The 22,606-nt window shown below is 42.4% G+C and overlaps 1 protein-coding gene across 1 annotated transcript in view; it reads right to left on the bottom strand.

Annotated features, from left to right (window-relative positions):
• The window catches only part of pcsk5b (proprotein convertase subtilisin/kexin type 5b), a 69,027-nt gene that overhangs the window by 12,489 nt on the left and 33,932 nt on the right, over nt 1-22,606 (bottom strand). Inside the window, exons 10-16 of the mRNA XM_071529485.1 lie at nt 16,093-16,196; nt 13,290-13,407; nt 8,656-8,844; nt 6,531-6,667; nt 5,673-5,804; nt 4,980-5,082; nt 798-991 (exon numbers count right to left, since the gene is read on the bottom strand). Coding sequence (XP_071385586.1) covers nt 798-991; nt 4,980-5,082; nt 5,673-5,804; nt 6,531-6,667; nt 8,656-8,844; nt 13,290-13,407; nt 16,093-16,196 — 977 coding nt within the window. The remainder of the gene's footprint in view (nt 1-797; nt 992-4,979; nt 5,083-5,672; nt 5,805-6,530; nt 6,668-8,655; nt 8,845-13,289; nt 13,408-16,092; nt 16,197-22,606) is intronic.

The raw sequence follows: 22,606 nt of genomic DNA, 5'->3' as shown, positions 1-22,606 counted from the left end.
GGTCGTATTGCTATAACTGCTAAATGTTTATTTTGGTTGTTCTAAATATGTGCATTTACCATGGGCCTTTGGATGTTGTATAACTAAAGGTAATAATACTGTCGGTTTGTGTATATTTAAATAAATAAAAACTTTAATAACAAAGTTACATTCTAGCAAGTCAGTGCTATTGCTAGAAAGACTTGTGGCTCAGAATAACATAATTCCACACAGTCATGCTTTGTTGTCATTGAACTTTTACTACTATTACATCATATCATTGTTGTATCGAATTGTGAACCCGATATCACGTATCGAATCGTATGCTGAGATAGGGCTGGGCGATATATGGATATTATATCAATATCGTGATATGAGACTAGATATCGTCTTAGATTTTGGATATCGTAATATCGTGGTATGGCATAAGTGTTGTCTTTTCCTGGTTTTAACGGCTGCATTACAATAAAGTGATGTAATTTTCTGAACTTACCAGACTGTTCTAAAACAGGGAAGGAAACCCTGTCTTTGCATTTTATTTTGATCACAGTCTTGTTTTAATTAAAGTGCTTGTGACATCTCACATGTGGCTTTGACTTACAACTGAACATTTAGCCTACTTCGTAGAAAATACCGAGATATATATCGTGTATCACCATTCAGCCTAAAAATACAGAGATATGATTTTTGGTCCATATCGCCCAGCCCTATGCTGAGATAAGCATATCATCCCATCCCTATAGTTGGATGTGGAGTTTGTATAATGTAGAGTCAATATGGCCGGCAGTGAAAGATGCATCGTGCCAACTCCAACATACCGTGTTCGAGGTAGAAGCCGTCGGCACAGCTGGCGACGCACGTGTTGGAGCCCTCGTTAAGGTGGAACCCGGCCCGGCACGTGGTGCACTGGTCGCTACGGCTACCGACGCACGTCTCGCACAGCGACGAGCACTTCTTGCAGCGCTTCCTATCGTCGCGGAAAAAGCCGCTGGGGCACTCCGACACGCACATCCTACAACAGATAAGGACAGGAAGAGAGGGAGGGAGAGAGAGAGAGAGGGAGGGAGGGAGGGAGGGATGGAGAGAAAATAAAGGTGAGATGGGGTGCGAGAGCATCAAAGAAGGTGAGAGGAGATGAGAAGTGAAACAAAGAAGAGAGGCGACACCGGCTCTGTAATAATGAAGCCCAAATCGACCTCATTCTTCAACAATAACGACCTCTCTCACACTCAGCTCAGTATAAAATATGAAGCATATGTCTTACACATGCACTTATGTGAGTATAATGGGCATAATGAGAGAGAGAGAGAGAGAGAGAGAGAGAGAGAGAGAGAAAGAGAGAATGTGTGCGTGCCTGTGCTATATGGTACTTGTCATGCCAATACAGCAACTCTGAATTTGAATTTGAGAGAGAGAGGGAGAGAGAGAGAGAGAGAGAGAGAGAGAGAGAGAGAGAGAGAGAGAGAGAGGCTCCACATACACATATATACATGAATATAGTAGGAGTAGGAATAATGATTAAACAAAGAATATTTTTTTGGGATAATTGCCCATTGTAAATTCACACTTTGGCAATATTTTTAGTGTATCATGTAATGATACATGATATACCAATATAAACCATATTGTGTGCGTGAGAGAGAGAGAGAGAGAGAGAGAGAGAGAGAGAGGGAGTGTGAGAGAGAGAGAGAGAGAGAATGTGTGCGTGCCTGTGCTATATGGTGAACAGGTGTAACATCTGTTGGATAACTTCATAGCCCTCCATCACCCCTTCATCTCACGCTGAGGCTCCCTTCTTAAGGTGAAAAGGAACTCCAAAATCCTCGAGACCACAAAATACACACACATGTACACACTCCTTAAGCCTATTCACACACTGTATTTTTCCGCCAAGAAACACATATGGCACGTGTGAAACACATAAGCCACGTGCGCACACACGCACTGCCATGTGTTTCACCACCGACTCTCACACTATTTCTCTACTATGCTGAAATGATGAATTTTATTTAACCTTTATTTAACCAGGCAAGTCATTTAAGAACAAGTTAATAATGGCCTGGCAACAACAGATAAAACACCTCTAGCAGTTTTCGGAAAAAGAACAGAAAACACAAAAAAACCCAACACCAAGGACACCACTAAAAGCATGCAGCAAAAACATGACAGCATTGTCATATGTTGTCAAGAAACATTGTCAAGAAATAGTTGAATGTGTGCCTGTAAGTGTCTGTGATAAAGTCCTTGAAGCCAGAGAGATAAAATTGTCCAATTTCAGGAACACATGAAACACAGATTTCACATGCGGCACACACACACACACACACACACACACACACACACACACACACACACAGACAGACAAACACACACAATTTCCTCACATCGGGGAATTCTCATCTTTCTAGACGTACATAACACATACATACACACACAACTGTAGAACACCTACAACTGTTCCTGACTCCCACACTGTTTGGTTAGTCAAGACCATCAAACACATATGGAGGGATGTAATTATCTAAACATTAAACACCACCCCCGCCCCTTCTCCTTCCTCCACCCCACCCCTCCCAGCTTCATCCATCAAGTGCTCCCCGTGGTAGCAGAAAAGGGCAGCGCACCTCTAAAGGGAGCTAATGATAAGGCAGCGCCTAAGCTTCCACACTCTCCCAGGTCGCCTGCATGCACCTGCACGGCTTGCCTTTTATTAGTGCAGAGACCCACCGACACAAAGGCAATTACAACAGACTTTGATCCTGACGGAGAGCCGTCACACACAAACGTGCATACACACACATGAACACAATTCACGCACACACACATACATACACGCCTATGAAGGGGGAAGGGGCAGAGCGAACATGATAAGACCCGCAGGAAACGACATCTCTGTTAACAGGATGACTAGGTAAAAATAATCAGGTCGCCACCTGCATTGTGTCTCCCCCTCATTCACACCAGTTAAAAGGGAGGAGCAGTGGCCAGTGACCTTAAAATGATGGAAAAAGGAAAATGTGTAGAATTCCACACCAACCACAACATTCCCAGGTGCAGCGCTGACTGAGCGCACCAATGTGGCTCCTCGCCACAAAAGCACAATATCTGAAATTCTTCACAAAAAGAGTCTCGATTCAGGGTCACAAAATGCTAACAGATCAGTGACACAGGAACAAGCTACATTAGCAACTGAGTCTTTGTCTCCTTCATGCAGCTGATTTTGAAAATGCCTTTCTGCACTAAATATACAAAACAATACAAAAAAATATACTAAATTCTTCAAAAAAAACACCTGCGTCATAATATACGACCACCTTTCATTAACCGTATTTAGCATTTCAGTGACTTACGGCAAGTCACTGAAAGGCAAAGATAACAAAAAAATATGGGATATGGGTCAAGACAAAGATGTTGTATTTATTGTAAGAATATGGGAAAAGTATAAATAGCCCCTTACAGAATTAACGATTTGCTTCCTCCCTCAACCCCAGACTCAGTTTTCCCATGCTGGAAACATAAATCCCTAACAAAATTCTCTGATTTCTTTGAAGATAAAGCTTTTATCCCTTTTGAGAGGCTTTGCTCAAAATACAATTTGGCCAAGCACAATCTTTTCCGCTATTTTCAACTCAGGCATTTTGGGCAAACTCACTATTCTTCCTAACCTGCCCCGTCTAACAAAGAACTGTGGGAAAAGCTTACAGCGTACCGGGTCAGGAGGGCCTCATCTCACATGCATATTACCAACTTACCTGTTTTGATACAATCTGCTTAATTAACACCAGAAACAAATGGGAAGCTGGACTCACGGATGATTTTACAGATGAATGATGGGATGGAGCTATAGACATAATTAGCAGCTCTCCTTAATGTTCCAGACAAAGACTGCTTTAGTTAATGGTTTTTCATAGACTGCAGTGCAGCTAAGCAAATCCAAACGAGCCAAGATCTGCCCAGAGATAAAGGACAAATGTGATCAATGTGCTTAGTTTCGCACAGATAAGTTTTGGCTGTGTCCCAAACTTTTGGATATCAGTCAGTATGTTTACATGCACACTAATAATTGTAGAGCTGCAACGATTAATCGATTAATCGATTAGTTGTCAACTATTAAATGAATCGCCAACTATTTTGATAATCGATTAATCGGTTTGAGTAATTTTTGAAGAAATACAAGTCAAAATTCTCTGATTCCAGCTTCTTAAATGTGAATATTTTCTGGTTTCTTTACTCCTCTATGACAGTAAACTGAATATCTTTGGGTTGTGGACAAAACAAGACATTTGAGGACGTCATCTTGGGCTTTGGGAAACACTGATCAACATTTTTCACCATTTTCTGACATTTTATAGACCAAACAACTAATCGATTAACCGAGAAAATAATCGACAGATTAATCGACAATGAAAATAATCGTTAGTTGCAGCCCTAAATAATTGTAACTCAATTAAGGCAATACTCTATGGCAATAAGAGAAAAAAGGAAATGACTGGTTGCTCTATATTGTCAAACTAGGATCAAAAATGTGTCGGGCATATTTTTATATTTGGAGTGCCTAGATTGTCCTTTTGTTTGTAGCACTCTATGGCCATACTTGACTATTGAAATCGTCATGTAAGAGAATAATCAGAGTAAGCATAACCCAGTTAACATCTAGATTTCTGCTCAATTTTTCAATTTATTGGGGCATATCAACGCCTTTTGAAACTACACATGTCGGTCAGCAGACGCAGTAACCCAGATGTTGTACTTACAAAGCAAACAACATGGCTCAGTACAGTGGGGTGGCAAGCGGTAGACCAATTATTAAATGTATCCATGTAAACTGGATACTGTTAGCTTAAACAACAGTCTAGAACTTCTGGAGAATTCCGCAGAGAATACTCTTGAACCTGCAGAGGAGAATTCTCTGAGGTTCTAGAACACGAGAACAACATGCACAATTTAATAATAACAACGATGGTCCAGCAGCTGAGAGGAGAACACTGAAGCTTTCTGACCTGGTGTTGTTCTTGAACTTGAGGAAGTAGTGGAGGCAGTTGATGCAGTGGTGGGGTCCGGGACCCTCGCAGCCGTTCTCACTGCACTCAGAGTCGCAGGGTCCTAGAGACACACAGTTTAAGGGTAAAACATAGGTCAGTATAATAACCTCATTAGAGCTGCAACGATTAATCGATTAGTGTCAACTATTAAATTAATCACCAACTATTTTGATAATCAATTAATCGGTTTGATTAATTTTTTAAGAAAAATAAGTCAAAATTCTCTGATTCCAGCTTCTTAAATGTGAATATTTTCTGGTTTCTTTACTCCTCTATGACAGTAAACTGAATATCTTTGGGTTGTGGACAAAACAAGACATTTGAGGACGTCATCTTGGTCTTTGGGAAACACTGATCGACATTTTTCACCATTTTCTGACATTTTATAGACCAAACAACTAATCGATTAATGACAGATTAATCGACAATGAAAATAATTGTTAGTTGCAGCCCTAAACCTCATCCACATTAATTAACAGACTTGATGGAATTAATAGTTTGGGTATACTTAGATTTAACGTGGCTATACCCTTCATCACCATAGTGACAGGACCAACATTCTAAAAATCAGCATTCCTTAGCAATGAAGGGCGAACGTGGTTGCTACTATGGTTAAACTGTCTATGTGTGGCTCTGGCCTCATCTACTCACCGTTGTACTCCTCTGTGAACTCGTCATCGGTAGGTCCCAGCACGTCTATGGAGCGCGGCTTATCGCTGCGCAGAGGCAAGTACGGGTGCACAGAGGTGCCATAAAGCACCAGTGACCACTCCTTCAGCTTGCCTTCACACAAAACAGCATCGGAAAGTCATAGTCAGACACACACTTCATGCCAATTTAATGAGTTTAAGCCGTCGTGTTGCAGTAGTAATTAATTTTGTATGATTTATGAATAGCTTATGTTATGATTTAAGTTGGGTCTGTATCCATCTATACTTAGTACCCTCTGTTTTGTCTTGTATGTATATCAAGTTACAAGATGTAAGCGGACTAAGGACTGCACTGAGGAATAAGGCAGGTCTGCAAAATCCTGCGTGCCTTCTAAAACTTAAACCCTTCTAGATGAAAGTCATAGACTCGTCCCACGGGACCCAAGGAGCATTGTGGTTTGTTTCATGTCTCCAAACTTTAACAACTGCAAAGGTATGATGGTGGTCAGACATGCAGAAAAACAAAGAGACATGACCAACCTAATTAGATTAGACTAATTAGGTTTTCCCGCTGAGAAAATTGGGCACCACCTACATGGCATAGCAGTCTATTCTTAGGATCTGTTATTCTCTATTTGGGATTTTATTATTTTGTTAAATTAGTAGCTCTTTCGAAAGGTTAAATCCACCGCCTCCGGAGCCACATGTGTGCCCCTGCTGGCCTAGGATTAGATCCAGCCATAACTTTCTCTGGTGTCTCCCCTACTGTGCCTCCCTTTCTACTTTAAATAAAATGTAAAAAATGTGTCAATGGACTGTGCAATATTCTTTTAAAAAGAAAATAGTGCCACTTTCATACCAGGTACTTTCTGGCTGCGGAGTTGAGACGGTGAGTCGTGGATCTCTAGGATCCAGTCTCCTGCTGCCTTCTCTCCCCAGCAGTGGGTCGTCATAAACTCCCAGTTCTTAAAACCCTCCATGGAGTGGTCAAACAACCTGAACACCAGCAACACACACACACACACACACACACACACACACACACACAAAGTATACAAATATATCAGATGAGGAAACAACCCAAGTATTGCAAATACCAGAAAAAACAATCACAATCATTCAAACAAGTACAATCACAGTCCCTAATTAAATGTAGACGCATATTGCACAAGGCTGCGATTAGCCTAAGATGAGCCTACCTACATACAGTGCCTTCAAAAAGTATTCAACCCCCTTGACTTTTTCTGCATTTGGTTGTGTTGCAGCCTGAATTTAAAAATGTATTATTAAAGCTATATGCAATTACTTTTTTGTGGTAAAACATTCACTTTTAATGGCTATTAGACGCTCTGGAACAGCCAATTCTGAGCAGTGGTGTACTGGATAATACACTGGCAGGAAATAGTAGTGTCACACGGGAAGTGATGAGTTTTATGTAACATCCGGCTATTATGTTAGTCGACGCTAACACTAATGCTAACTACCGCTGCCACGTTAGCATCGTAGCGGTATATTAGCCAGTTAGCTTTAGTGAGTAGTTTTCTACAATGGTGCACACAGCGTTTTATCCTTTATCATACAGTATTATGAGTGTTTGTGTGTACAAAGAGTTTTATCCCAAGCAGCCTACGAGTGTTTACTTATCAATAAGCACACACGTGTTTGTTGTCTGATGTCATTAAAACTGCAATGGCAGTTGCGTTATCACAGGTTATCACACATAGCTTTAAGATTTCTTGTTAACAAAGCACACATGACGTGATGCATTTTTTTTAGAAATTGAAGTAAAGAAACATCTCATTTAAATAAGCATTCAACCCCCTGAGGCAATACTTTGTAGAAGCACCTTCGGCAGCAATTACAGCTCGTGTGGTCTCTCACAAAAAGGCACACTTTAGACATAACCGCCCCGCTAATGTTTCTAAAATTTGATACAGTGGTAGAAGGGCAGCCCTAAAGGCCACTAAACAAATATAGTGCTAATTGGCCATGTGGTGTTGAGATAATCAGCTAAAATGATTACAAGTGGCAGGAATTTGAACAGGGATATCCCATGTCCCATATCAGGTCCAAAATGTGTGTATCTCCTAATGTGAAACAAGTTGGCAGTGGATCATGGAAGAAATTAACCTTTGGTGAACATCCGACATGTGGAACTGGTATATCTTGTCAATTGCATAATGTTGGCGGAGGTATGCGCTCTACTAGTCCACAGAATATTTTGCCTCATACTCTTTCACTGCCTTTTTGCCAAATCCAGGCTGCTATCATTTGCCTTTTTTCCCCAAGAGTGGCTTCCTCCTGGCCATACAGGCAAGATTTGTTAAGTGCTGCACTGACTGTTGTCCTTCCGGCAAGATTTCCCATTTCAGCCAAGGAGCTCTGTAGTTCAGTCAGAGTGGTGCTTTTGGCTCTTGGTCACCTCCTTGACCAATAACTCAAGGACTCCAGGCACTTGTGAACTTGTGAAGTGTTGTGAACTCCCAGCACTTTCGAAATTGTTGTATACTCTTCCCCAGATCTCCACCCTCTCACAATTCTGTCTCTGAATCCAGTTTGCTGGACTTCATGGTAGAGTTTCTACTGTCATCTGTGGGACCTTATGTAGACAGATGATGTCCAGTTAATTGAACTGGCCACAACTGATGTCCAATCAAGTGGTAGAGACACGTAAAGGACAGTTAAGGGAATTCGGATGCACCTTGCTTCAATTTGGACTGTCACTGCAAAGTGTTTTATACTTATTGACTTGAAACATTTCAGTTTTAATATTAATTTGCAAAACAAATTGTAAAAAAAAAAAAAAATCCACTCTGACATTATTGGCTATTCTGTGTAAATCAGTGACCAAAAAAAATGTGTAATTTAATGTATGGATGACACATCTGAGGAAAAAAACAAAAATCTTCCCTGTTCACATGTAGCTAATCTAGATATAGATGTAAACGCACATTGCAAATTAGGTTTCACAATCCTTTCTTTACCTGTTGGCGAGCAGCTGAGACTTGGTCCCTGAGGGTGAGGTCAGGTTGATTGACAGGTCCCCGCGGCGAGGGTGTGTGATTGTAATGCGTACGACCACATGCTCCAGGTAGATCACATGGTGGTTGGAGTTGTCACCGCATCCCGTCGCCTTGTACACCGATCGTACCACATGCTCTGGACGGATGGTTCTGGAACACAGGGTGGCAACCAATCAAAAGGCAGAAATTAGAGACTTTCGCCATCAGATTTGAAGTGAAATTTCTATGCAATGGAGAGTTTGTAATGTTGTGAAAAGAGCAGGAAAATCAACTTTATGGACATTGTGACAATACCCAAGGAGATATTCTAGGGGTATAGGTACAGTTTGTTGGTCCAAACATTACAATCAAATAAATGAATAAGATGTAGGATATTACAGACGAGAGTCAATCAGATTTAATAATGTACTCATATCATGAAGCAGATGCTGATGGACTGACCCTCGGAAGGAAGGGAGCATTATCCATGAAAAGTGGGTTCTCTCTCTGGCTTATACCCCTTTAAATACCTGGGTGCATCACATAAATTCCTCTTTCTTTCCTCAGCTGGTCAGAAGCTGGTCAGAAGGGATCCTAAGATAAGTTTCTCGTTGTGTGTTCGAAGCTACTGCAAGTGATCGCCGAGTCGCACCTAAACATCCAAGTTTCACAAGGCCGAGCTATCCCTTAGAAAGAATCGCGTTTACTTCTTTTGAATGTACTACTTCCAGAAAGCTCAGAAAAAGAACAATAAAAATCGATATAAAATGTGCACAAAACAGTCCATTTGAAGGCTATTCTTGTCCCAAACCTCAACCTTCCAGTACAATAGATTGGTTAAGCAGAAACCGAGAAGCATGACTATGATAACAAAAAGAAAAAACCTTATTTGTTCTGTCTGCTATGCATAGAACAGCAGCACAAAAATGGCCCAACAGCCAATCCAAACATCTAATGACCCATTGAGTTGAACAGCTGTGGTATGATCTAATATAATAGCTATACAATAACGAAAAGAAAGAAACAAAAACAAAGGATGGTCCAATACACGAGACACTGAATACCATCTTGCCAGCACAGGGCCTTGGAGAAAAAGAGTCATACTGTAAGTTACGGCTCCACAGCAGTAGCAAGTGTGGCTTCGCAGCGGCTGGGCCAACTCGACAGATCAACTCGCCTGTAGCACTGGATCAGAAGCAGAAGAGTTTCTTTACTGGAAACTAAAACGTAGCTGGCAACTTACCTCAGCTGGCAAAAAAAACGTATAAAAGAATCACTGTAATTTAATTTTGGGGGGGGGGAGGTTTAAAGACATAAATAATGGCAATGACTTGCGTTGTTTGGCCCTGTATTGGAAACCAGGTTATTAGAATCACCGTTGTCAGGGTTACAATCATGGTGTAGACATATTTAAGGGCCTAAGTGATACAACACAGATGTGTATCATTGAAAGGAAAATTACCGCAAGCCAATTTATCTACTTAAAGACTGTCTTTGGTTGTTGCGCGAAAGATGAAGCTGTACTTGGCATGAATTCCTCTGACTTAGCTCAAGGATTAATTGAGACAAAGAGCAACACAGAGGCTCATTTGACAGCTAAAAGTTGTTTCTTGGCATTCAGACCATACACTCCATATACTGTCTAAACTCACAGGGAATTCAATTACACACAAATATACTGGGTTACATCATTCAGCTATTTCTTGGCACAAAAGTTTTGCGTGAATGTGACTTACTATCTTACATTTTAAGAATAAATGATTGTGTTGAAATTTCTTTGTGTGATCATTTTATTGATGAATTGAACTGTCGCTAAAATATATGCCATTTTATTTCTGAAAGGCCAATATTGGCTGGCAAAGCTATAACTGTAACTTTCCCCATAGGGAAATTGATAACACTGGTGCGATGAATACAATTGTCGCACATCAATTCTTTCATCCAATTAGTATGAAAGGAATAAAACTGTATGTACGTGAAGCAATGTGGCTTATTTGATTCCTGTGACAATAATGTGTCTTTTAAAAATACTAATCATTTTTAAGCAGGTTTAGCAGCAGGTTATGCGTCATTTTCCAGGGAAGAGCTGGTTGAGAAAGCCAGCAGCACATGAAGTAACAGACAGACAATCCAAAACCATTTCTCTCCTTGTCCTTGCTCCAGACTCGTAAGAGTCCATCTCCTCGTCCAGCAGTAGTCATTTACTTATTGGAAGGCTGATCATGACGACTGCTGGGGGGCTGATAGCCAATATAAATAACTTGTATTAAAATTGGACTGTGAAAATAGAGATACATAACAGATAAAACAGAGATGTACAACTACATGCATACGCCACGGAATGACAGAAAGAAAACACTGGTTGTCTCTTCCAGAAGTAGTCGATGACTGATTGGAAAGCTGACAGCAGTAATGGTCGGGGAGACCGGGGCTGATGTCACGGCTCTGGCTTCTCAGCAACACAACACAGATAACTGAACCATACGCATGGGACTGAGCAGAGCAGATGCAGAGCTGATTACCACCAGCCTGATTGCACACAGATCAGGCAGTTCTCCTGGTGCGTGCTCCAAGTGGAGTGAAGCGAGCGATTGCAGACAGACATTACCGAACGCACTCAGAGGGGCCAGCCAGAGGGTGTGTGGGAACGCGGCGGTGATGTGATGGTTGCAGTTATGTAGCAAGTTAGAGGCACAATAACGGAATGGGAGAGAACCGCGAAACACACACACACACACACACACCTGCGCAGGGGCACACACACACACACACACAAAGATGTACCGACACAGGCACATATATGGCAGACCAAAAGGAAGACGTGCTTAAAAACACAAAGACACAGTATCACTCCTTCTCTATCACTCCCTTTTTTTGGCCTTTCTCTTTCCGTCTCACAATCACATGCACGTTCACAGACTCAAAGACTGCAGCAAGTGAGCCAAAGTGAGACAAATATACAGAACTAATTCATGCTTTGTGTGGGGAAAAGAATGTTTAAAACTTTTTGGGGCAGCTTTAAAAGTCTTTTTTTTTGTACTGCGCCACACACAAACTCTTCATAATTTAATCGCCTTCCTCCCGAAAAAAAAAAAAAAAACCCAACGCCTTTTGTTTCCGGTGATTGTCCACTTCACACTTACGATTCACTTCTTTGCGAACCCGTCATTCAGCTGTATAGTGGATGGGTAATTCTCCCAGTGACTGGACAAATGTGTGAGCGCTCAATTCACACGTCTTGTAGACTACTCATGAATACACACCGCGAAAAAAAAGAAAAAAAAAAAGAAAAGAAGGGGTGGGCTAAAGCGTACCAAGACAGTGAATCATGTTTTTTTAATTCTTCCAACCGACATCACTGGGGAATCTCTCCATGGCGGATGCATATTACACCACAACACAGCGGCCTGAACACGCCTGCTTCTGACACAAGCCGGACTTTACATAAGCCTCATATGGACTGACTTGTGCAGCCGAGCAGAACAGACAGAAAGACAGTGATAATGCTGCAGTCGCTGGTCACCGAGCCTCAGAGTGAAAGAACACCGGTTCGGGGCCCATGCTCACCCAGCTTAACACAGAACACTGCTCAAGCTTCCAGCTGCATCAAGAATAACAAGCTGTGAAGCCCTGGCTCTGTGTCTGTGTGTGTGTGTGTGTGTGTGTGTGTGTGTGTGTGTGTGTGTGTGTGTGTGTGTGTGTGTGTGTAGTAAAGGTCTTATGTGAGAACTACCCTGCCAGAACTAATGCTTGGCCCCTATCAAGGTACAGCTTGCACAACCGCACTCTCACACACATGCCGGTGCATAAAACACCAGGGAGAGGGGGGGAAAAAAAAAAAATGAGAGAGAAAATAAGAGAAAGACAGTGAGACTACGAGAGAGTGAAACAGATTGAGAGAGAGGGAGGAGGGGAAGGGTTGAGTGAGAGGGACAGAGGCTATGACCAAATGTTCTCATACCATACTGCATACTAGCTACTAAAGAGTTTGCAGTAGGCATAAAAAACAACATATTCCATCTCTATTCATAATGCAACCATCTTTTGTCACATATGTTGCTCTCAAACTTGGCTCGCTTCTCTGGCATTTAACTTAAAACTGTGTTAAGTATACTTGAGTATATAGTTTTCGTAATGACTTCAGGGCATCATATATATTCAAATGTAATTAGTGTACATAAATAAATATAAATATAAAATGGCCATCTGTCATTGCGGCACCTCAGTGGATTTCTAGAATGATTTTACTGCATGATGGCTGTGCGCTTGTCGTACAATAGGACGTTTTAAAACCTAAAACAAAATGCTAAAACAGACCTGTGGTTCCAGGAGTTTTAGCACTTTGGCTCAAGTGTGTGTGTTGTTTTTTTTTAATATTCATATGTGGGTTCAACAACTACTCACTTCTTAGGACAGCTTGTGAGTACGTAAAAGGACCAGGGAAGAGTTCTGGTTATCAGGTAGTGGATTTGGTCGTGGAGGATTAAGGTTAAGGAATGCATGTTATTGCAAGCTGTCAGGATATCTTTGCTTGTGTGTGTGTGTGTGTGTGTGTGTGTGTGTGTGTGTGTGTGTGTGTGTGTGTGTGTGTGTGTGTGTGGATGCATGAGCTCTACCTGATCTGACGGTCTGCGCTCTCCACACAGATGTGCTGGGAAGGGACTTGCTTCCACCGCTCCGCCTCCTTCACCATCGCCTCGGCGTCCATCAGGCCAAAGCCGTACAGGTGGCTGACTGTAGGACACACAGTGAAGCTAATCAGACCGCTACACTGTTGACTCTCCAAGCTCTCAGGCCAGTGGTGGTTTTTCAACAAGGGGGCTGTTTAAAACTGCAGGCTCCTGCATTAGTTTTGGGGAACGTTTTATTTGTTTCGTCATTGACAAGACCATTTTTGTCGTTATCTCTGAAAGCGTCAATGCATCAAATAGTCTAGTGTTTTTCAAGTGCTTATTCAGGACCTAAATGTAGGTTATGAAAAAATGTAAATTGAAAAATGTGTTCAAAAATTGACATGAAAAGCTACAGACTGTTCTGACTGTGTCTGAGTGTAAAGTAGGCTGAAGGAAACACTGTGGGCTTGCAGGACGGTAGTAGCCTGGTTCCAGACTCATGAATCGCGTCCCGCCCACTTTTCAGATTTTGTCGAGCGATTCAGAGAATAATGGAGTAGCAACGAAATGGCCATTCAGTCTGAATATCAGGCTAGTGTAGTAATCTAACACTGAAAAAAGAAAAAGGTTGGAAACCACTGAACTCATAGATAGAGCTAATCAAATAAGAATTCCTTCCATACTTCTGTCCATCCCCCCACACACTCCACCCCCGGCCGCCGCTGCCGCTCTCCGTGTTACGTGGTCACACACACACACACACACACACCCCTCCCCTTCTGTTTCTCCTTAGTTCCTCTTTGAAACAACAGCCGCTTGGAAAATCTCCAGGCACACTGGGCCTGCAGCCTGGCTGACCCTTAGTTCTCACTCTCTCGCTCTCTCACTCTCACATACCCCACACACACACACACACACACACGCACACACACACAGGTATGCATATACACTCAAGCATGCACACTTTATGAAACAAAGACGACCACCTGGACTCTGACAGGTAGATGGAAGCTGGTAGTGGGTTAGTTTATGAAGAGTGCATAGGCTAGGAGGAACAATGGAGTTATGTGCGCATGAGAGTGTGTGTGTGTGTGTGTGTGTGTGTGTGCACGCGTGTGACAAATGCTATCAGCCGTCTTATGATTGGGGAAAAATGATCCCAGAGTCAAAATCATGAATATTTATTTCTCTCTGAGTGTTTCTTCTTATAATCTTTCCTTCACACTCCATGTCCCGGTCTGCCATGACGACTTCTATTGCATTTGATTCTATCGTTGCAATCTGTCACAATCACAAGTTTAATTCACTTCCACAGTGATACTATTTGGATGCTTTATAAGGATTAATTAGCCCTATCTTTTTTTTTTTTTTATCGTTTCTTTTTTTTTTTGGTGCGGTGGAATGGAAGATTTTTTGATTTGTAGCAGTGGATAAAATTTTCCCTTTGCTGAAAGAATGTAAAACGTAGGGAACACTGAGAAGTTTATTTACTTTGTCACGCTCCAGAGAAATCAAAAACAAAAGTACATTATGTATCACAGTAAAATGTGCAAATGGTCAGAAATTTCAGTTATTTAGATAATTCTGAATCAATTAGCCGTATAATGCTGATTACCATATGATTTTATGCTGACGAGTCCCAACCGGACTCAATATAAGGACACCTTAAGAAGTAAGACTAAACTGCATTCTGTTTCATGGCACTGAATCAAATTGAATTATTGACCTAGTCAAACATATGTTCCTTGTATTGAATTGCTAACTACATATCGACATTCGTATTGAATCAGTCTGACTTTACATTCAGAAAGAACTTCAGCCATTCAACAAATTTTTCAATTTGAGTGTGAAATTCATCTGATACAGTAAAGCAAAAGCCAATCAGCGTTAAGCGGGAATCTATCCAGGCAGCTGTATTTACAGTGGGAAAAATGTCCATCGGGTATTTGTGACCAACACTAACCAATGACATCTGCACAAAAGACACTGGTCATGCTGGCCGCCAAGCCTGGCACAAAAGGACCAAAATACAAGCATGATAGAATAAAAAAAATGTATGCTGAAGCATAGTTTCAAGTAATCTGCACTGCCTCATCATTCCTCATGTTTAAAAATAGAAGTCCAGAAAGATGTCAAGCAAAACCACTAATCATAAAGGTTGTGTCTATGGCCCTGGCTGCTTTCTGTAGTGCCAAGTGGTGCCATCAAACACATTTACATGTCATCACGCCAATTTCACTGCGTATTTATTAAAGGATAACACCGGTGGAATTTTTGTTTTGTCCTAAAGGCATTCATGCCCATGAAAGGTCTAAACCCACCGACATATTTCTGCCACATAGTCAGAAACTTCTACTGTCTGTTCTGCTTTTTAGGGAAAGATGCAAAACACGTGTTGTTCAACATAATGTATTACGTTAGTCAAGGCAGCAGTTTGTCTCTGAGCTGATTTTAGTAGATTTATGAAAACAATAGAAGCCTGTGACTTCCAGGAGGTCGGGAAAACCTGCAGTAGAACAGACAGTAGAAGCTTCTGACTGTTGCAAATACATCGGTGGGTTTAGACTTTTCATGCGCATATAATAATAATGGTGATAGGAAAAAATAAAAAATACACCAGTGTTATCCTTTAACCCAAGTGATCAAACTTGACTTAAATTTTTCAAGGCAAGGTGAGAAGGTGAGATTCACATCTCTAGTAGACCTGCACGTCTCTGCGAGTGTTATGGTTTAGGTTTTTATATATGTATGTGCGTGTGTGTGTGTGTGTGTGTGTGTGTGTGTGTGTGTGTGTGTGTGTGTGTACCGTTGTATCCAGCAGCATTGGTCTTCCAGTCGGGGGCGTTGAGATGTCCGGCTCTAGACGTCTTTACAATGATGTGCTGGACGTCTCTCCACGATAGAAGAGGACTGGTGGAAGAAAACACACACAGCCACACTTAAATTATTTTGTTTATATAAACCATAAAAACAAACCAAAGGGGATAAATAGTGCATATAAAGATGATTAAGAAGTCTGCAGGAACTAAATATTAATATACAACACTACGGCAATCATTTACACATACTCAAATGGCCATACGCATACAATATAAATTATGCATACACACACACATATATGAACTCAGAAGTCAGTCTTCCCAGCACTGTACATGAGGATAACACAGGCAAAAATGAAAAAAGAAGGAAAATGGCATCTTCACTGCAAATAAATGGCAGCTCTGTGTCCATAGATGGGAGTTCTGCATGTAGGGGGGGCTTACAGAGAGAGAGAGAAAAAGAAAGACAGGAGCAGGACAACACACAGACGAAGACACACAGACAGATCTTTGTTATGGGAACAACTTCAGACGACAGCATGAGGAAGGGTAGGCGGGTGAAAAGAAACAGAAAAGTGAGCATAAAAAGATTAGGATAAAGGGGGGTGGAAGTTAAACAAGGTAAGAGAAAAGAGGATGAAAGGGGAATGAAATGTTTAAAAAAAAACCAAAAAAACAGTAATATAGGTGGCAGATCAGTGAGAAAGAAAATTACAGACAGGCATAGACGGGGAGCAGAGATGCCCGTCCATCCATCCGTCCCTACTTTCTCAGATCTCACGTGAGATCCGTTACGAGATGGCAGCCATGTGTCCCGACTCCTTTGATGTCCAAACGCTACATTAAAAAGGGAAAAACCGGGAAGAAGTGGGTCACCAAGTTTCCTGGGAATCCCTTCCATCTCATATGCCGGCCAGATGCTCCGCTCCCTCCCCTCGTGCCACTCCCTCGCCCTCCGAGACCACCGGGTTCTGCACAGCTCCGAAGCAGCTGACCTGAACCCAGCATTTAAGGGTTTATATCCCACCGTACGGATTTGCAAAACTAAGATGCTGAAGATCATTTTCAAGGCTTTATATAGTGAAGAATAACAGGAGTGATGTGAGAGGGAGACAGAGTGTGACACACAGCAAAGGAGGCTCATGAATCTGACTTTATATTAGATTAGAGAGACTTTATTGTCCCGGAGGAAATTTGTCTTGGACCGTATAAAATGCACATCATTTTTTTTATATATATACTTGAACACGTTGCACTTCAGCCCACTGAGCCACCAAGCTGCTTGCGTAAAAGCAGGTCCTTCCCTGGCTTCCTGCGATCTCTCACACACATTAAGAGTGGAAAATATCTCTGACTGCAGCTAAGCTAATGGCTGGCCATCAATCTCTCACAGCACTAAGAGCTTGGAAAAGAGCTGATCTTTTCACATTTGCCGTCTATCAATCCTTTCAAATGAAAGCAATCAAATAGACTTAACGGACTGTCCAGTCAAGCTTTTTTACAATTATCAGGATTATATTCAAGACAAATTGCTTACTGGAGTTGTGGATGCGATCGGGACGAGACAAAAAGCAGAGAATATTAGGGGGAAAAGGGGAAGACTTCATTTAAAATGAATGGGAGTTCTGTTTGCACGAAGCCTGAAATTTCACATCATTGCCGACAGTTCACCGACTCTGACTTTAACACGTTGTTACACGTGTTCAGAATTCACTACCACCTCCACCATAAAAATCACACACACACACACCCCTCATCTACCAAACGCTATTCAAAAACAGAGTCTAAATAGACGAAAATAAAATATCAAGTGAAAATAATTAAAAGATGGTTATCTCATAAGTAGACGCAGAAGAGTGCTATGAAAAGTCAGAATAATTAATGATCAGATCAATATTAATAGGCTTAGCTTCCACTGTGTAATTATGGTTCCATAAATGTTTCATGGCCATTAATTAAAAGTGACTTTGGCGTCGTTATCTAGGCCACGACAGCCTTCCTATAAACAAGCCAATACTAATTAATGGAGCAGCTTGCATATTGGGGAAAACCATAGGCGAAAGCATATCAGAATGCCTAATATAGGTTTCTTGGTACTCCTCCCTGGTGTAATTATGGATGAATACACACAGGGGAAATCTGGAGGAAGAGAGCGAAGAGGGAAGTAAGTGAAGGGGGGGGGGGAAAAGAGGATAGAGAAGCAGAAAGATGCCAAGTCTAAAATGTTTCGACAGTCTATAGCTCCATCTCACCTTGCTTCAGCTCTGTGAGGGAAGATTTACAAGCCTGCCAACCTGTGATGAGCAGTTTTCAGTCTAGGCTACAGCAAATTGGCCTCTTGAGTTTGAAAGCACACAAATGAAGAAGAAATTGAGTTTTTTTTTCCTCCTCCGCTCCTGCTTTGGTCCTCTAAAAACTCTCTGTGGATGAGGTTCTTAGGTTAGTTATCCTTCCTTATTTCTTGTTTATCCCCCCTAATTTCCTCTCTGAATTCTCCTGCCTACACTATCACTTTCACCTTTCCATTTCTTCACTTCAAGGACACAAGGCAAGGACACAAGGTAAAGAAGGGAAATTAATTAAGTCTCTGAAGCTCTAAGTCTTTGCTGCTTGCTGTGTTAAAACTCATGAAATGATAAATAATTTGCTCGACTCTTCAACATCTTCAGCATCTTGGCTCCTTGCCTGTCTGAATCTCTGCGAACTCATAGAACAGAGCTTCAGGCAGCTGAGAGGAAAGCACAGCACCCTGACGATCTCGCTGCCTACCACCTTCTCCTCTCCAACTTCACCTCTGCTGTGTCAACAGCAAACACTTCTTCTTCTCCTTCTTCATTACTGAAATCCAGTCTTCTGCCTCCAACCCCAGTAAACTGTTTTCCACCTTTTCCTCCCTCCTCAACCCACCCTCCCCTCCCCCTCCCTCTTCACTCTCAGTTGATGATTTTGTCACCTACTTTGCTAAGAAGGTGGATGACATCAGCTGTTCCTTCCATCATCTAGCCACTAACAACACTATTCCTTACTCCAAACCTGTCCCTGTGCTTGCTTCCTTCTCTACCCTCTCCCCAGAAGATGCCCTCACACTTGTCAGGTCTAACCGAGCCACCACCTGCCCCCTTGATCCTATCCCTTCCACTCTTCTCCAAACCATCTCCACCGATATCACTCCCTTCGTCACTACCCTTATCAATTCCTCTCTGTCCTCAGGCCTTGTTCCAGCTGCTCTAAAGACTGCCAGAGTCAAGCCTCTTCTTAAGAAACCCTCCCGTGACCCTGCTGCTATCCAGAACTACAGACCTGTATCTCTTCTCTCATTTCTATCCAAAACCCTTGAACGAGCAGTTTCCAACCAACTTTCTCTCCATCTCTATATCTGCACTCCTTGCTGTCACTGAGGCCTTGCACACTGCCAGGGCTTCATCCCTCTCCTCTGTCCTTGTCCTCCTTGACTTGTCTGCTGCTTTTGATAAGTTGACCACCAAATCCTTCTCTCCATCCTATCTGAACTGGGAATCACTGGAGCTGCACACTCCTGGTTCGTATCCTATCCATCTAACCGCTCTTACCAGGTCTCATGGAGGGGATCTCTGTCCAGACCCTGCACTCTTAACACCTGTGTCCCTCAGGGCTCAGTCCTGGGGCCCATGCTATTCTCTCTCTATACTAAATCCCTCAGCCATGTGATCTCCTCTCATGGCTTCTCCTATCACTGCTATGCCGACGACACTCAACTCTACCTCTCCCCCCCCCCCCCCCTCAGATACACAAATTGATGGACGCATCTCCGCATGTCTCAAAGAGATCAGTGCTTGGATGTCTGTGCACCACCTCAAACTCAATCTTGAAAAGACAGAGCTACTCTTTCTCCCAGGGAAAGATTGCCCTCTCACAGACCTCTCCATCTCCATTGATAACACTACTGTGTTACCCTCTCAGACTGCCAAGAACCTCGGGGTGATCCTGGACAACCAGCTGTCCTGCTCTGCCTACACTGCAGCAACAACCCGCTCCTGTAGGTTCTCCCTCTACAACATCTGCAAAATTTGCCCGTTCCGTACGAGGGAAGCGGCACAACTCAGGCACTTGTCATCTCCCGCCTGGACTACTGCAACGTTCCTCTGGCTGGGCTACCTGCCTCTTCTATTCTCAGACTGCCCCTCCCTATCTGCAATCTATGGTCAGGTTCCAAACCTCGCCTCGTTCCCTCCGCTCCTCCACCCTTGCAGGTCGCCTCGCCCCTCCATTGCTACGTGGGCTCAGAAGTCGCTCATCCCGGTCGTGACTCTTCTCATCCCTGGCGCCACAAAGGTGGAACGAGCTTCCCCCCTTCTGTCAGTACGGCCAAATCACTGCCCATCTTTTGGCGGAGACTAAAGACACATCTCTTCAGCTTACACCTGGACCCTGCTTGAACTAACCTATCTTCTTACCCTTCTTAAACTTAAAAAATAAATAAATAAATAAAATAATTCAACAAATGCTACTTATTCCTATTAAAAGTCTTAGCTGATTAAGAATGTGATGCACAGTTGGTTTCACTAATGTTGACAAAATGAACTTATTGTAAGTCGCTTTGGGCAAAAGCGTCTGCTAAATGATGTAATGTAATGTAACATCTTAAACTCGGCATCACCCACAGAGTAAAGAGCATGGGACGGGTTTTCCGAGGTAACATGTTCCACTGCCAAACCGAGGAAACAGGCCTCACTTCAGAGTGTTTAGTGAGGTCTGGCGTAACGGCGTCTTTATGTGTTTATCACTGCAACTCGACTCGCTTCCATTCAGCAGATAAGAGCTGATATCATCACCACGGCACAAAGAGTTTCTCCAAACAGTTTCCCCTCTCCCTCTTTCTCCCTCCCCTCTCTTTGCGTGTGTGTGCCTGCATGCAAGTCTATCCATGTGAGGGATAGAAAGAGAGAACATTTGCCTTGGAAGAAGAAAAAGAAAAAAGAAAAAAGACCATCGTGAAAGTGGGGGAGACGCTGAGCAAGCGCGAGAGTGAGAAAGTGAGACAGCAGAAGAGAAGAAAGCAGGCGAGCGAGAAGCAGTGTGTGATAATCTCGTTGAGGAAACGGGCTTATGTGCCCAGGACTGCCTGGAAACCAAGCATATTTTCTACTGGGGGGATTTGGATTGGATTATCCAGGTTAAATAAAATGACCTCGACTAACTGAGCCGCTCAACATGTGATGATGGGGTAAAGCCCAATTCAGAGTCTCTGCACCTGCGCTGCACACATTCCAATTCATGAATTGGTCACAAGGTATGAGCACCGATGGGTTTCAAAGAGAGCTGGGGCGGGCATCTGCTAAACCACATACTAAAAGCCACAGCAGGACTTAAGGCCATGACAGGACAGCAATAAAAACAGAGGTAATTGTTCTTAAAATGGAGGTATCTTACTTTCAAACGGGCACTTCAACCCTCCTGCCAAACATTTGTGGTGTGCAAGTCTATTCTTGCTTGAGCATCTGGCCACCAAAATGTCTGTGGATAGTCCTGCAGTTTGAAATCAACTGACTCCACAATGCTCTGCTTCTGCTGAGAAAAACACATCTCCTGATGTCTTTAACTGTTAAACAAAGATGGCAGAACAGAACTTGTGGGCTGTGGTAAAATGCTGCACACAGAGGCAAGTCATCCCGACCATTCGTCTTGCACTGAGCTGTGAATGCAGAAGCTGTAGATGTGAGGCAATAAGTCACAACGAGGAGGCAGAATATCTGTGCATATGTGCTGACACTCTGAACCGACCTCCGACAAAGATGCTTAAAGTAGGATTTTCACAAAAGGCATCATAGTAAGATGATTTGTTATAACCAGCACCGCTTCCCCCGAGCCTGAGAGCTGCTTTCTACCAGCCGGCAATACCGGAAACTTCCCATACTATCCCAAGTGAAAGCAAGAGGCAGATCTGTATATATGTTCAGCAGAAGCAGATATGCACACTACCAAAGTTTGGACACACTGCATTTTTCTTTATTTTTACTATTTTTCACATTTTAGAATAATAGTAAAGACTTCAAAACTATGAAATAACACAAATGGAATTTTGCAGTGACTAAAAAAGTGTTAAACAAATCAAAACTATCTTATATTTTAGATTCTTTAAAGTAGCCATCCGGCTTTGTAAAAAAATTAATACATAGGCATCAACTTCACTATTTATATTTGTCTAAGAAACACATTTCAAGCATTTAAGCATAAGCCTTTAAAAAATGGCTTTAAGATAATGAAAAACAGTACATTCAATCAGGTGTGTCCAAACTTTTGACTGGTAGTGTATAGTCTACTATCTTGTGTTGTCCCTTTAGTATGTCTTGTATTGTATGTGAGGTCCAGTAACCTTGCAATTTGTCAGTGTATCTCTGCACCGATGTCAAAGGGACAAACTGATTAAAACAGAGACAGCTGCATGTGTCAACTTCACCACTGGCTTGACAATGATGCATCCGTGAGAAAATGCCGCACGTGTTCCCCTTAAAGATCGATGAG

This window comes from Centroberyx affinis, unplaced genomic scaffold, assembly GCF_046629955.1.
Source record: "Centroberyx affinis isolate AG114_WGS23_722 - 3 ecotype Tasmania unplaced genomic scaffold, CSIRO-AGI_Caff_v1 ptg001793l_1, whole genome shotgun sequence".
Classification (NCBI taxonomy): domain Eukaryota; kingdom Metazoa; phylum Chordata; class Actinopteri; order Beryciformes; family Berycidae; genus Centroberyx; species Centroberyx affinis.
The sequence above is the reverse complement of the archived record's forward strand: the minus strand, read 5'-3'. Positions and strand labels throughout refer to the sequence as shown.